Source organism: Saimiri boliviensis, chromosome 10 (genome assembly GCF_048565385.1).
Source record: "Saimiri boliviensis isolate mSaiBol1 chromosome 10, mSaiBol1.pri, whole genome shotgun sequence".
Classification (NCBI taxonomy): domain Eukaryota; kingdom Metazoa; phylum Chordata; class Mammalia; order Primates; family Cebidae; genus Saimiri; species Saimiri boliviensis.
The window spans coordinates 3,467,005-3,481,519 of record NC_133458.1 but is presented as its reverse complement, the minus strand read 5'-3'; the positions used below and the strand labels follow the sequence as shown (position 1 = coordinate 3,481,519).

General features: G+C 59.7%; 1 protein-coding gene across 1 annotated transcript; it reads right to left on the bottom strand.

The window, feature by feature from the left end:
* Window positions 1-206: 206 nt before the first annotated feature.
* SHH (sonic hedgehog signaling molecule) lies at window positions 207-12,548 on the bottom strand. The gene is made up of 3 exons (XM_010329567.3): window positions 11,908-12,548; window positions 6,448-6,709; window positions 207-3,881 (listed from the first exon to the last, which is right to left on the bottom strand). Exons 1-3 carry the CDS (start codon window positions 12,214-12,216, stop codon window positions 3,058-3,060), a joined length of 1,395 nt encoding a protein of 464 aa, XP_010327869.2. The 5' UTR covers window positions 12,217-12,548; the 3' UTR covers window positions 207-3,057.
* Window positions 12,549-14,515: the final 1,967 nt, after the last annotated feature.

Sequence of the window (14,515 nt, the reverse complement as noted above, 5' to 3'; positions counted from 1 at the left end):
GATCACGAGCTTGCCTTACTGCACCAGTAAAAATTCCCAAAGCCTGCCCAGACCCACCCATTGAGAGATTGGAGTCTGCACTCTCAGTGAGAATTTCCTTCCTGTTTCCAGCACTACCTCGTGGAAGACGATGAGAAACACAGACGACAGCTTGGGAGCAGGGTTCTGCCACATAACAGACACTGCAGAGAGCCTCTGTAATTTCTTTTAATTATTCAAACAATAGAGCACAAAGATAACAGTTTCAAGTACATTCTGATACACGTTTTGACAGGAATAGATATGCATTTAGTCATGAGGGAGGCTGGCAGCAACCACCATGCGCACATTTTGCACCAACTCTTGGCTCATCAACCCTGAATGAGAAGTTGGCACCGAGTCCTGGCGGGGCTGGGCCCTGTACCTAGTTTCTGTAAGCAGCGGTTTCCTTTCCTTGCCTGTGAAAAAGAGAATTTTAAATATAAAGCAGTGGATGGATCTTAAGAAGATGGACCAGAAGGGCCGGGAACAGCACCCAGCCGCTCGGAGACTCTGCCACCGGGCCTGTCAGGATGGAGTGCCACCCAGGAGTCTGGATTTCCCATCTGGGTGAAGGTCTGCTCCAAGGTGCCCCGGTCACCAGCAGAGCTGTGCCATGGCCTGAGCACCTTGGGGCTTGGTCAACGCCCGGGTTCCCTCCGTCCACTGGGGCTGCGTGGCCGTTGGCAGGTCTGTCGACACAGCCAGAAGCTGCTGTGCGCAGTGCCTCTGGCTCACTTTGGACTGACTTGGAATCAGACTGAACTGTGAAAAGAATAGACACACTCTCCCCCAATCCCCGAGAGACTGCAAACACCAGCCTGGAACCTGCTGACCACCTAGGAGACCACAGGAAAGCCTTTTGCAGAAAAAGGCTGAGGACTGCTCCTGCGCAGAAGGCCTGGCATTGGGGAGGCTGGCAGAGGCCCTGTGCCATCCACTTGGGCACGCAGCCTTTTGGGAAGGTCACTCAAGGCCAGACCCTCTGCAGAGCAGCTCCTCAGGGACAGGGCCCAGCCTCAGGAACCAGTCCCTGCCAGGTGGGGCTGGTCTGTTCACCCCTGCCCCCTCAACCTGGACCACCTTCCCCACAGGCTCCATCCGTTCGAGGCCCTGACTCACGCAGCTCCACCCTTTCAAAGCCCAGCCTGCTTGGATACTTCGGCCCAAAGCACAAAGCATGACAGACACCTTCAGTAAGCCAAAGAACTGGCAGGAGTCCCCCACTGAGGACCCTGACATCAGCCAAGGGCAGAGACCCTCTCAGCCAAACCTCCACGGTGGCAGGAAACATGGAAGGACCGTCCCCAACCCAGCGCCCACAGCGGCATGCCCATTCGAAAGGGCTCAAAGCCCACGCCTGACCACGTCAGACAACCAGCATAGCCCAATGGCCTCAACAGCAGCCCGCCGTTCTAGCAACTGGTCCACGCCACTGTAGGCTTGCCACTCGGATTTAAGGGGACCCTCAAGAAAAGAGGACAGGCGCTTCAGAGATCAAATCTGGTCCTCAATTCTGGGGACTCTTTCTGGAAAGGGCACAGCAAGACCACAGCAAGCAACAATGAGGCTCCTCTCTACAGATCCAAGACAGCACCAACAGGGTCAGTCCAGGGCTCTGTCCAGCAACCACACGCAGGGTCAGTCCAGGGCTCTGTCCAGCAACCACACGCAGGGTCCCTAGGGGAAGGTCCTCTGGGCATACACACTAGGCTTTGCTGGTTAAGGAGTCGGGTGGGGGGACAGCAGTCCCCACGGATGGCACCCCTAACCTTTGGGAGTGTAGGAAGAGCTTCACACAATAAATACAAGCACAGCTGAGGTTTCTCCAGCCATGAGAAGAAACAGGTTGATTTGTGTGCCTACTTTGGTTACCTAAGTCAGTCAGTCTGAATTCACAGTATAAGCAACACATCTAAGTAGAATATTGGGAGTGCCAGTCAGCGCTGGGTTTCCCAAACAGAGAAGCCAAAAAAGAGAAGAAAAAGGGCTGCAACAGGAGTTCTTAATTATTAGATACTAAGCGGTCTGTGCATGGCACATTTTATTTCTATAAAACTATTACAAAATATTCAAAAATACATTTCAGTAAATTTACAGCAGTTATTTCTCAATTTATTAATGCAGAAACATCCTTTGTTTTTCTCTGTACAAACTGCAGGCTCCATCCTCGTGGGCTCATCACTATGTGCGCTTTTAAAAAATATTATTTTCTAATAAATTCTTTGAAGTTAAAAATAACAGAGTTCTTCCAGTTTGTCAAAAAAAAAAAAAAAGTGTGTGTGTGTGTATGTTGTATGTGTAACAGTCTTGGCTTCCAAGAATGTGGCAAAATGGTGAATACAAAGGGAATATGAAACCAGAGAGACAACAGAGGAGGTGGCTGTTACATCGGAAGCTAGTTAAATTAAAATAATATATTTTCATATTTTACACTATTTCGAAAATGAAATGTCATTCAGTTAAGTATTGATCTCTCAAAAAATCTAATTTACAATTCTGTTTATAAAAATATAATTTGTGGACCCCCATGAAGCACGTTTGAGTTTGCACTTGTTGAAAGCAGGAGATGGAAGGAGGGGTGGCCAGGAAGGAAGTCAGCTTTCTGACGGCCGGGGCGAGGGACGTGTAGAAAAATAGACTCTGAGCAGGTTGCTTGGCCTCACAAAATAATCTCTTCCCCTGTGAGTACAGTTTACATGACAATAATAAATTATCCAAGAAACAAACTATTTAAGGCTCTTGAAGGTCCGGTTCATATTATTTAAAACATCTATTCATACCAAACAAATAAATAGCCAGGAGAGGAGAAAAAATAACCAAAATAAAACAATAACCAAAAAATTAAAAAATATATAAACTAAACACAACAACAAAACTTCCCGGGGTCCTTGTTTACTTAGCGTCTACTTTGGACTGTCCTACTTTATTATTATAACTCAGTCTGGTTCGTGCGCCTTTTCCGAGTGTCTTTTTGCTTTGCGTTGCTGCTGCTGCCCCGCCCCGCCCCCTCCCGCGCCCCGCCCCGGGCCCCGGGCTTCAGCTGGACTTGGCCGCCATGCCCAGGGGGTGCAGGGCCTCGCTGTCCAGGAGCCACGTGCCTATTTGGTAGAGCAGCTGCGAGTACCAGTGGATGCCCGCGGTGGCCCCCGCGCCCGGATCGTCGGCCGCACCTGGGGCGGGCGGGGGAACTCGGCCGCCGCCCCCGCCGTCCCCGCCGCCGCCGTCTCCGCCGCGGTCCGTGCGCGCGGGCGCCAATGCAGCCAGGAGCGCGTGCGCCAGGCGGAAGGGCGCGAAGGCCCGGTGCGCCCAGCCGTGCTCCTCGATGACCGCGTAGCACGAGGCCAGCACCCGGTTGATGAGGATGGTGCCCTGGGCCGTGAGCGGCGCGTAGGCGCCCGCGGCCTCCTCGCGCAGCGTCACGCTGTGCACGGCGGCGGGCAGGAGCCGGCGGTCCCCATCGCGCTCGGCCACCACGTACACGCGCTGGCCCGGGCGCACGCGGCTGGCGAACAGCGCCCGGCGCCCCGGCGCGTCCCCGGGAGGCGGCCCCGCGCCTGAGGACGACTCGGGCTCCCAGGCGGCCGAGTCATTGTGCGGCGCCACGAAGAGCAGGTGCGCGGCGGTGAGCAGCAGGCGCTCGCGCGGCTCCCGCGTCTCGATCACGTAGAAGACCTTCTTGGCGCCGTCGTCGCGGTCCAGGAAAGTGAGGAAGTCGCTGTAGAGCAGCCGGCCCTGGTCGTCCGCCGCCAGCACGCGGTCCCCGGGGCGGAGGTCCTTCACCAGCTTGGTGCCGCCCTGCTCCAGGTGCACCGTGGCCGAGCCCGGGAAGCAGCCCCCGGATTTGGCCGCCACCGAGTTCTCTGCGGGCGAGAAGGGAGAGAAGAGAGAACAGGGCATTGAGTTCCGAAAGGGAGGCACGTCTCGGGGAGGAGGGCGCACGCTGGGTGCCCGCGCGCCTAGGCCCCGGGTGCTCACCACGCGGGGCTGGGCGGGGCGAGGGATTCCAGGCGGGTCCCGTACAGACCTCCCTCCCCCAACCCCACCGCCCCTGGGACAGGATTCCGACGCCGGCACATTCTTTAACGACTCTCCAAGTCTGGGCTGGCGGTGACAGAGGTGGGCTGGCGTTTCCTGCAGAGGCGGGTGACACTCCTTCCTTCCGCCTTCCTCCAACCCCACCCCCAGCCCCGCACACACCCAGCCTCGCCGCGAATCCGTCCAGAGGGTGTTTGCTCTGCACTTGGATTCCTCAGGAAGCCTCCTTGAGCTCCCGCGGGCGCCGAGCTCACCCTCTTTCCCTCCCGCCCCGGCGCGCGGCGCGGCGCCTGCTCGCGCGCTCAGCACGGGGGCTGCGCGGAGGAAACCCCGGGCCCGCCTGCCCGCACCACCCTGCGCGCCTCGGCGTGAGCCAGCGGAGGGGCGGGGGCGGGGAGTGAAAAGCAGCCGCAGTAGTTGCAGCAACTGCACAAACATTCCAGAGATTGGCCGAGGTGTGAAAATCCTAGGCTCGTGTGGATTTTCTAATTAAAATCCAATAAAGGGCCCAGCATTGTCATTGTGATTTCTGGGACAAACAGGAGAAACTCTTGGAAGCGGACGCTTCCATCTTCTCCCCTTCCTTTTCTCAGCTCACTCTCTCCCCAGCGCGCGGGCCTCCCCCTCCCTATTTGCTCAGGTGCAAACCCCCCCGTGTGCAATTCACAAGCACTATTTGCACAGCCAGGCCTCTCTTCCAAGCACTCAAGATGTGTATTTGAATTTTAAATGGCGGGGCCTGTTCGGAGCTCTGGAAGCGCCGGGTCTCAAGGCCCCTTGACTACCAGCTTTCTCGAGCCCTCTGTCGCTCTCGGAGGCTCACAGTCCCGAGGACAATAATTGAAGTTGGGGCGGAGCGCAGGGGGCCGGGGAGGAGGGCGGGGAGGGCCGTCTTCTTTGCATTCCAATCTCCGGGATCATGCTTTTTGCAAATAGAGATTGCCAGAAAGAATCTTCCTGCTGGAATTACAGGGGGTTTTTAATCTTCTCATCGGTTTCTCCGGCATGAAGTGCGGGGCTGGCCCTGGGAGGCCCTCCGTAGCCCCCCGGAATGCGACCCCGGGCGCTGGCCAGCCCGAGTCGTCGAGTCGCACGGCCCGGCTTGACACGCCGCGCCCCGCGCCCCCGCCCGTGTGCGCCGAATCCCAATGAGCGGCTCCGGCGCGCCGCTCTGCGCTCCCGGCCGGCGCCGCCCGGGGGCTGGATTAGCGCTGCTCACTTGGGAGGAGGCCTCGGGGGACCCCCGCTAGGGGGACCCCGCGGGCAGGAGCCCGGGGGGAGGTTTCGGGAGGGCTCGACCTGGGCCGGGGGGCCGCAGTCTCCTGCCTTCCTGCAGCCGGGAGCGCTCCTGGCGGCACAACCGCCCCCGCCGCCCCCGCCGCCCCCGCTCCGCGCCTTTGCTTTCCCTGGGGACAAGAAGCCACTCTTGCCTTTACCTACAAGTGCGCCTCGACACCTTAAAAGTGTTTTCCTACTTACAGAGGCCATTAAAATGGAATTAGGAGACAAGTCGGGAAGCCTGGAAAGGGGGGTGAGGAAGGTAGAGCTCCCCCGAAATTCACCGCGAACGGCTTTGCTAAACGTGCCGATGGATGCGGGCGGAGGAGCCCGCGGTGCACACAGCCCCAGGCCGCAGGTTCGCGTGCGCGTGGTGGCGCCTCCTCCGCAGCTGTTCCTCGCCGGCAACAGCGTGTGGCGTTGCAGGCCCAGGGAAGGCAGCCTCGCGCCGACTCGGCCTGGCTTTCCCGGGCCTGCCCGCCGCCCAGGGCGTCCCAGCCTGGCTCCCAGGAAGAGCGCAGGCTCCAGGCGCGCGGCCTCCAGACGCAGGAGGTGGTACCCCCTGGGTTTACTGCCGCCCACCAGGCCTCTCCCAAAAGGCTCAGCGAGTGAGCGAAGGCAGATTAGGATCCACGGGCGCCCGGCAGGGAGCAGCCAGGACGCGGACTCCGGGCCAAGACAGACCCCCCTGCGCTTAGGACGGCAGGTGGGAGCGGTTGGTTCTTAAGCCCTAACGGAGGGGAAGGATCTCGTCCAGACCTGGCTAACAGCGCAGGGCTAGGGCCAGGAAGGGCCTAGCGCCCCTCCCCCAGTTACGCTCCCACCCCCTTCAGGGGGGCTCCAGAAGTGGGCAGGAAGCCACCGGCCCCCACCTCGGGGCACGGAGAACCCTGGCCTCTGGCCTCCAAGGTAGGGGTGATTTCGAGGGGCTGGCACCTCACAGGGCAGGTTCCCCCCGCAGAAACGCCATCACTGCCCAGCACCCCCGCTCCTGGCCTTCAGCCTCACCCCAGGTTTCTTTTTCCCTGGAATCAGGCTGGGGCTCCGCCAGTGGCCCTCAGTGGGGCGGATCGGGGGCCGGGGTGGGGAAGGCTGGGCCTGGGGCCGCCTTACCTGCTTTCACCGAGCAGTGGATGTGCGCCTTGGACTCGTAGTAGACCCAGTCGAAGCCGGCCTCCACCGCCAGGCGGGCCAGCATGCCGTACTTGCTGCGGTCGCGGTCGGACGTGGTAATGTCCACTGCGCGGCCCTCGTAGTGCAGAGACTCCTCTGAGTGGTGGCCATCCTCGTCCCAGCCCTCGGTCACCCGCAGTTTCACTCCCGGCCACTGGTTCATCACAGAGATGGCCAAGGCGTTCAACTTGTCCTTACACCTCTGCGAAGACAAGGGGACCCCCACCGACAGACACGTTAGCCTAGGCGACCGCCGCCCCTCCCGGCCCCTCCGTCGGCCTGCCCTGCCTGGGCTCGAGGCGCGAGGGCCGTGGGGAGAGGTGAGGAGACGGGGCTTGGAACGGCCCAGCCACGCAGAAGAGCCGGCACTGGGCCGGGGAAGAGGGGCAGCCTTCTCAGGGCAGAGCTGGGGGCCTTTCTCCAGATCCTCAAACAGCTGGTGCTCCTAGCGGGGTCTGAGAAGCAAATAAAGAAGTTTCTCGGAAACAAGTGACCTACACGCTTCAGACGCCAACTCCGGAGCGTCCGGGGGCGCCCTCTGCGATGCCCGCCCCACCGCCTCCAAGCTGCCCTGGACTTCCAGCCCCCTCCTGGGCCCCTTTCTCCACCTGCACTGCCTCCACCTCCTCCCTGTGAAGAATCCCCCACAGCAGGCCCGACGCGGAGCTGAGTGCACGTTCCCAGAAATCAAGAACAATGCACTGTGCGCTTGCAGAACTGAAGGTCTTGCATCTATTGACCGACGGCCCTAACCCTATTCGAGGCAGAGGGGAGGCCAGAAGCCGCTGGCGGGGCTGCGGGGTGGATGGCGGCCAGGTGAATGCCCGCTTGCAGCGCAGGCCAGGCCCGGACCGACTTTCTTTATCTGGACTGCCACATTCTTCTTGCGCGTCCAACACGTTTCTGCCTGGCTTTTCTGTGGTCTCATTGTGTTTCTTGTTTCTTTCACCTGTTCCCTTCCTCCCCTCTTATTTTCTTGGCCCCACCATAGAATGGTGTCCAGCAAGTTTGAAGAGCAAACTGAGGAGGTGGAGGGAGGGGGAGGGGGGAGAGGGGGAGGGGAGCCGGGGGGCCTGAGGCCTCTAGTCCTCTGCCTGGGAGGCTCCCCAGAAGCTGCCCGGTAGGAGGCAGGAAGCGCTGACTGGGCAGACGCAGACGGGGTTACCTGAGACGGATTGTGGGGGTTCCCCCGTAATTCTTGGGTCACTTTCAGATAAGGATGCGATAGAAACCAGCTGAATCAACGGCGTGTGTGTTTGTGGGGGGCACTGACTGGCTTCCTGGATGTTTATGCTGCTGCTGCTGGGACACGGGCTCTAAGAAGGGGGAACGTGCGCGGATGACGATCGTGGCGTCCCCTGAGCAGCTGCACCGAGCGGAGGCCGAGGGGCAATCTCAAGGTGACTTCTGCAGGGGCGGGGCTGACCTCTAGCCTCCCAGTCTGGAAGGATGCTCTGCTTGGAGTCTGGTCGTCAGGGTGGAAGGACCGTCTCTACCTGGGGCCCTCACCGTAGCTGGGTGGGGAGACTCTTTCGAGGGGGTGGGGCGAGGACGCTGGCCCGACTGCTGCCGCGCTTCCAGGGGACATGACAAATTGCGCAACAGGAAAAGCCCTGTGTATCTGGCAGCAATAAAAACCAGTAATAGGGTTGTAGAGTTAAACATACAGCAACTGGGGGTGGGGCAGGGCTGGGGGCCGCCCTGGTAGCAGGTCAGTGCCTGCAGGTTTCTGGGCCTGCCAGCATTAAAAAAAAAAAAAAAAAAAAAAAAAAAAAAAAAAAGTCAGAAGGGCAGAGTTTGAGTGAGGTCATCTTGAGGATTGAACGCGTTTTACATGAAAATCAATCAGTAAACCAGGGTCAGTTTAGATCTGTGATGTGAGGCCCAGTGCGCGCAGGCGCACACCACCAACACGCACACCGGCCCCCCCATGCACGCCCCCCACCCCACCGCAGCTCCCTCCCCTGGGGTGTGCGCCGAGGAAGCTTTAAACAGCTTCCCAGGAGGGCAGCCAGGGAGAGGGCGGCAGGGTGAGGAGGACCCGGCCCCAGCTCTCGGAGCTGCGCCACTTGGGCGGGCATGGAGGACCCGGGGCTGGGAGACCCGGGCCGAGCCGGGCCGCGACGGGAGGTGGCTGTGCGGGTGAGGGGCGGAGGCCGAGGATGGCGAGAGTTGGCACCCCCACCCCGCGCGCCCTCCTCGCCCTGGCTCCACGCGGCCTCTGCTGGCGGCCGTTCCACCTCCCGCGCTGGGCGGGATTGTCGCAGGCAAAGCCGGGAAGCCGAGGCCGGTTATTAATTCATTGGGTCGTGTGCCGCGAATCAAGCTCGACTCTGTGCAGCCACCGTGAAGCCCAGCAGGGCCGCCGGGGCCGGGCTTTGTGTCGGCGGAGGCCAAGTTGTTCGCCACGCCTGAGCTCCTGCCCACCTCACTGATCCGCGAGCCGCGCCGGCGACTGTCACCGCCCGCAGCCGGTGGGCTTTCCCCAGCGCCGGGGCGGGGGCGTCCCAACTTCAAGACGCCCCAGGCCCTAAACGCTCCTCTCTCCACTGTCCTCTCACCACGCTCGGAAGAACAGACCCCTCCTCAAACCCACACCTGAGCGCCTTTCCCGGCGGCCCCAGAGCGCACGGGAAATCTATTTAGTGTGGCGGCTCGGGCCCCCCACTCCAGGCCTCAGATCCGGCTCTCTGGCCTACTTCCCCCTCGGAGCCCCTGGCCGCCAGCACCCTCGCCTGGCACCCCAGGCCCGCGCGGGGAGAGCGTGTCTGTCTGCGCTTCCCTCTCCCGGGTTAATATTAACCGGCAGCTCCTGCGTTCCAGAACTGCTCTGAAAGTTCCACTGGGGACGATCTCGCCATGCTTGAGGGACTTGGGCGGCAGTCACATTAGGGACCCAGGGACAGGGAGGGAGACAGAAGAGGAGGGCCGCGCACCTGGGGCACAGCCTAGCCGGTTATTTAAAATGGGGGCGGCTGAGCAGGCTCCCCAAACCTCCCGCGGGCCTGGGGCTCCCTGGACTCCTCCTTCACCCCGCCCCTGCCCTCAGCACCCGAGCCTCCGCCTTCCCCATCCCTTCCACCCCCACCCTTAACTCCTGGAGTCGGGAGAAGGAAGGTAGGGGAGGGATCAACCAGGGGGTGCCTCGCAGACTGCCAGCCCCAAGCCCCTCTCGGTTTTAGGGGATCTTTGTGGGGTCTACGATAGAATCCCGGCCTGGCTCTCCACACCCAACCCCCACTGGGGCTGTCCCTCCCCCTTCTTTTGTGTTGGGAACGAGAATAGCCACTGCCCAAGGAAAAAAGTATTTGTTTTCGTTTCGTTCGTCTGAGGGAAGTTGACAGAAGGTCAGAAGTTCAAATGCTGCCAGTGCGCGCAGCGGCGAGAGTGGCTGGGCGCGGGACCGCTGGGCCCAGCGTCCCCGGGCAGGGAGGACGGGGGTTGGGGGGTAGGCCCTTGGGCTGGGGGCTCTGGCTGGGACGTGGAGGCCCAGAGGCCAAGCAGGCGGCGGACTGCGGAGGGGGGCGCGGCCCAGGGCAGGCGGACAGAGTCCGCGCTGCGCCCCGGCCCCTGCGCGGGCGTCCCCGTCTCCGCGCCCCCGCCACCGGGGTCACTTCCGCGAGCCCCGCGCTGCTGTTAGCTCCTGCGGTGCCTGTGCTCCGGCGCGTGGAGCGGCAGAGCCCGGCGGCTCCAGCCCAGCCCCGCGCCCACTGAAACCCTAGCCGCGGGGGATCGGTAACCCGGGAGTAAGTGGGGCTGCGCGGTTCTGCGCGCTCGCAGTTTCGCAGCAGCGCTGCAAGGCCGGAACCCTGGGGAGGGCTGTGGACACCCTCTGCAAGGCCCAGGACACCCTCTGCGGCATTGGCCTCCTGCAGACCAGGGCAGAAGCTGACCCACTCTGGCTCTGGGACCTCGGGTGTTCACGCCCCCGCCGCTTCCGCAGCGCCGCTCTCCTCTCGGGTTCCAGGGGACCCCGGCAAGGCCCCTCCTCGGCGGGCAGTGAGGGTGAGGAGAGGATGGGCGCCCCGGGCTAGCCGGAGAACTCCCTCCAGCCAGCTGCACGCACCGGGCACCCCGTGGCCCGTGCAGAGTTAATTGTGGATCGCGCTGCTATCCGGCAAAGGCGCGCGCGTCCACACTCGCGGTCCAGATTTAAGGTGGTCGGGAGCAGATGAGGGAGAGCAAGGAAATCAGAACCAGTTTCCATTCCTCTCCTTTTCGACAGCGGGAGCCGGCTACCCCGCCTGCGCTTCACCTTTCTCGGCCCCAGGCAAGCCTGGGAATCTGGTCGGGAAGCAGGGGGCCCGGAGGCAGCTCCTCTCGCGGCCGTCCCTCCCCTCCCCCTGCACTCGCGCCCCACCAGGCCACTCCATCAGCCACTGTGCGCACCTAGCCCTAAAGGTAGGACTTGAATATTTTAATAGGGCAATAAAAAGGATGTTGACCTATATTTGCAAGGAAACCCATTTCTGGCTTCAGTTATACGTGCATGGAGTTTCAGAAAGTCTAGAATTGGCTGGGAGATTGGCAGCGCAGAAGTCTCAAAGGAGGTGAGGAGGGAGAGAAGAATTCATATTTTGCTTAGCTTCCCCTCCCCCCTCACTAATATTTATTCTCTTAATTCTTATGCAAGCAGGTTGAAAACTAAAGTGATTCAGAGCCAATAAGTTCTAAGTCCCTCCCCTAAGGTACCTCGGGCTTGGGAGAGCCAGAGAGCATCCTTAAAGAAATATCAATACATTCACACTCTGATGGGCACAATTGTGGACACGCAGTCGCAAAGGCAGCTCTGCGATCCAGCCAGGGACCCAGGGACGGCGGGAGTCGCCTCTGGAGCCCCCGCCTTTTGTCAGAACCGCCTCCTGGCTTTTCCAGTTGAGAATTCTTTGGTGGGGAGGTGTGGGGTGGGGGCAGTCGTGGGAAGGAAAACCACAGAGGCGACGGGAAACCTGGGGGCTCCGCACCCAAGGCTAGTTTCCTACAGTGTCCGGAGGCCACTTCACGTTCGTGGGAGGAGGATTCCCACCCTCTCCTTCCGTGTTCACTCCTGACTTGGAAAGGGCCGACACCCCCAAAGTGAAGGTCTCCCCAAGTTACAAGCCAGGGCAGAGGTAGGATGGGGAAGGCCACTGTAGCGAGACTCCTCAAATCAGGGCCGTAATGGACCACGTCTGTTCCTGGCCTCACCCCACCACACCCTAAACTTCTCCAGCTGGACCCTTGACCTCCATTCTCCTCCAGGAAGAGGAAGAGATGAAGGGGAGGGCAGGTGGGTGGGGAAGGAGCCGGTGAAATCACCTTCGTATCTGCCCGAAGAGCAAACAGAGTAAGTCTGGAAGTGCTCCGCTTCTCGTAACCCCCTGGAAAGCCGCACACTCCACGCCCGCGCTGGGGTCCTACCTGAGTCATCAGCCTGTCCGCTCCGGTGTTTTCTTCGTCCTTAAATATGATGTCGGGGTTGTAATTGGGGGTGAGTTCCTTAAATCGCTCCGAGTTTCTGGTGATCTTCCCTTCATACCTTCCGCTGGCGCCTAGGGTCTTCTCGGCCACATTGGGGATAAACTGCTTGTAGGATAAAGGGGTCAGCTTTTTGGGGTGCCGCCTCTTTCCGAACCCCCTGCCGGGTCCGCACGCCAGCCCCGAGCACACCAGCAGCGAGGAGACGAGGACTAGCAGCAGACATCTCGCCAGCAGCAGCATCTCGCCCATGGAGCTGATGACTTCCGAGCTGTCCCCGAGCGGGTCCGTGCGCGAGTGCGCGCGGCGGGTGTGTGCCTGTGCGCTCTCTCTTGCGCTCTCCCTTCCTCGCTCCGGCTCGCCCTCTCGCTCGCTCTCTCGCTGGCTGCCTCGCGCTTTCTCTTCCTATATAACCTTGCCCGCCGCGGCTGCGGGGGACTCTCTACCGCTCCCCACCCAGACAGGGCTTGGAACGGCAGGCTGCCGGCCGCTGATAACGGAACACATCGGAGTTGGGTCTCGAGACAGCAATCAAAAGACAAAAAGAGTCTGATTTTAAATGGTAGCAAGCCTGGAGAGCGTGTGAGAGAGGCTGCCTTTAGCACTATATTATAGCTGCCAGGGGCGCATCTGATTGGCCAGAGCTGCACAAGCTCGTCTTCTGATGTTAACCCTGAAGAAGACTACATTTTTTTTTTTTTTCTGTTGCTGCTGTTGCTTTATTTTCACCTGAAGGCTTCGAGTTAAAAAAAAAAAAAATCTTTCCTAAGATGCAGGCGGTCTGGAGGGAGGAGCGCAGGTCCCGGGCTAACAGCAGCTCCTCCCGGCTTTGTGCAGGCCCTCGAGTTTCCCCCTGATCGCCCTGGAATGGTAGGCGCTTCAGTCAAAACCAACTTAAGTTTTTAAAGGACAGTTGAGCCCCCCCCCCCCAAGCCTCAGTCATCAAGCACACAGTCGCTCACACGTTTGAAGCCAAGCTGCCCAGCTGTTAGTTAATGTTTCTTCCCCAGAGACTTGATCGTGCAGGCTGAGTCTCCCTGCATTCTGAAGAAAGAGGAGTGAGCCCTTTCCCAAAGACCAAGCATGATTATGAGTGACCGTAACTTAAAGCAGTGCTATTTGAATTGCTTTCAGTGCCTTAGAAATATGTAAAAATACTGCTCTTTCATTGTGCATCAATTAATACATCATTTTTTAAGCTCTGCAAATGGGATGGAGGCGTGCTCAAGGGCAGGTACAGAGTGAGCTGCGGGAGTCCGGGAGTCTGGGGCTGCACCCCCGCACGGAGGAGAGAGTGGGGGCCAGTGTGTGCGCTGGGTGGGCAGAGGCCATTGGGTGGGGGCAGGCGAGTGGGCGAAGCTGTGCTCACACCACCCCCACGATCGATATGAGCAAAGTGCAGAGCCAGGGATGAGCTGAACACAGAATTCAGGCTCCCTGCAAAGCTGTCCCTCTGTGCTCAGCAGGCACAGGAGCCGCCAGGTCCTAGGGGCTGCAGCCCAAGGGACTAGGGACCCTGGGGGACAGTATTCTGGTTGATGAGGGGCTTCCTAGAAAGAGGGCACAGTGCCCAGGAGTTGGAAATCTTTGAGTCCAGAATCACCTGACTTCTTGCAGAAAAAGGGAAAAAAGTCTCAAAAAGTTCTAATTTAACCAGGAAAATAAAATTTGAAGCTCCCCCTGCTTTATTTATTTTTTTTTTAAAAAAACAGATCATGCCCTTGCCCTTCTCACCCCCTATCCCACTCATGTACAGTAATTCCTCTAGCACAGGGTGAGGGAGTGAGGGTTATTCACGTGGAGGGGAATCCTGAGCCAGAGGAGTCAGCAGGTGCTGGGAATGTGGCCCTGTGAAGGTGAACAGTCTCCCTGGACCCCAGACTCTCGGAGTGAAGGGGGAGAGGTCCCGGATGAAGCTCAGCCCGCAAACAACAGACGTTTCCAGAAGTTCCTTTTGCGGACAACTTTGTGTGTGTGTGTGCGTGTGTGTGTGTGTGTCTGTGTGTGTGTGTCTGTGTGTGTGTGTGTGTGTGTGTGTGTGTGGTGGCAAGAGGAGAGAAGCATCTTAAGACACATCTGTCTTGGGCATAAGAGGCTGAGCATGAACAAGACTCGGTGGTCTGGGTCCCTTCGGGAAGGTCGACTCAGGCTCCCCATTCCACCTCTCTTTCTTGTTCTTTACCACGGTTTGTGAAGAACCCTGGTCTCGTCGGGGAGCACCTCTTGCCCAGGCCCCAGCAGTCTCCACTGAGTGGAGCTGGAGCTCAGCTGAGCCCAGGGGTTCTCCAGGCCGTGTGTGTCTGCGCTGCCTGCCATGTTCCCAGTAAAAACAGACACAAAACAGGATGCGTGTCCTCTCCGGAGGAGGCTGGCCTGTTTGGTATGGCTACCTGCAAGCACGTGGCTGTCACATCACTGGGTGGTGCCTGGGTTGGACCAGTGACCTGGCCCAGTGGGACACTCGCAAACCTTTTGACAGCCCTGCCACCACCCTGGTGTCTCCCCTAGCCTCAGTCCCTCCTCCTCCCTCCCCCTTCCCCCACTCTCACCT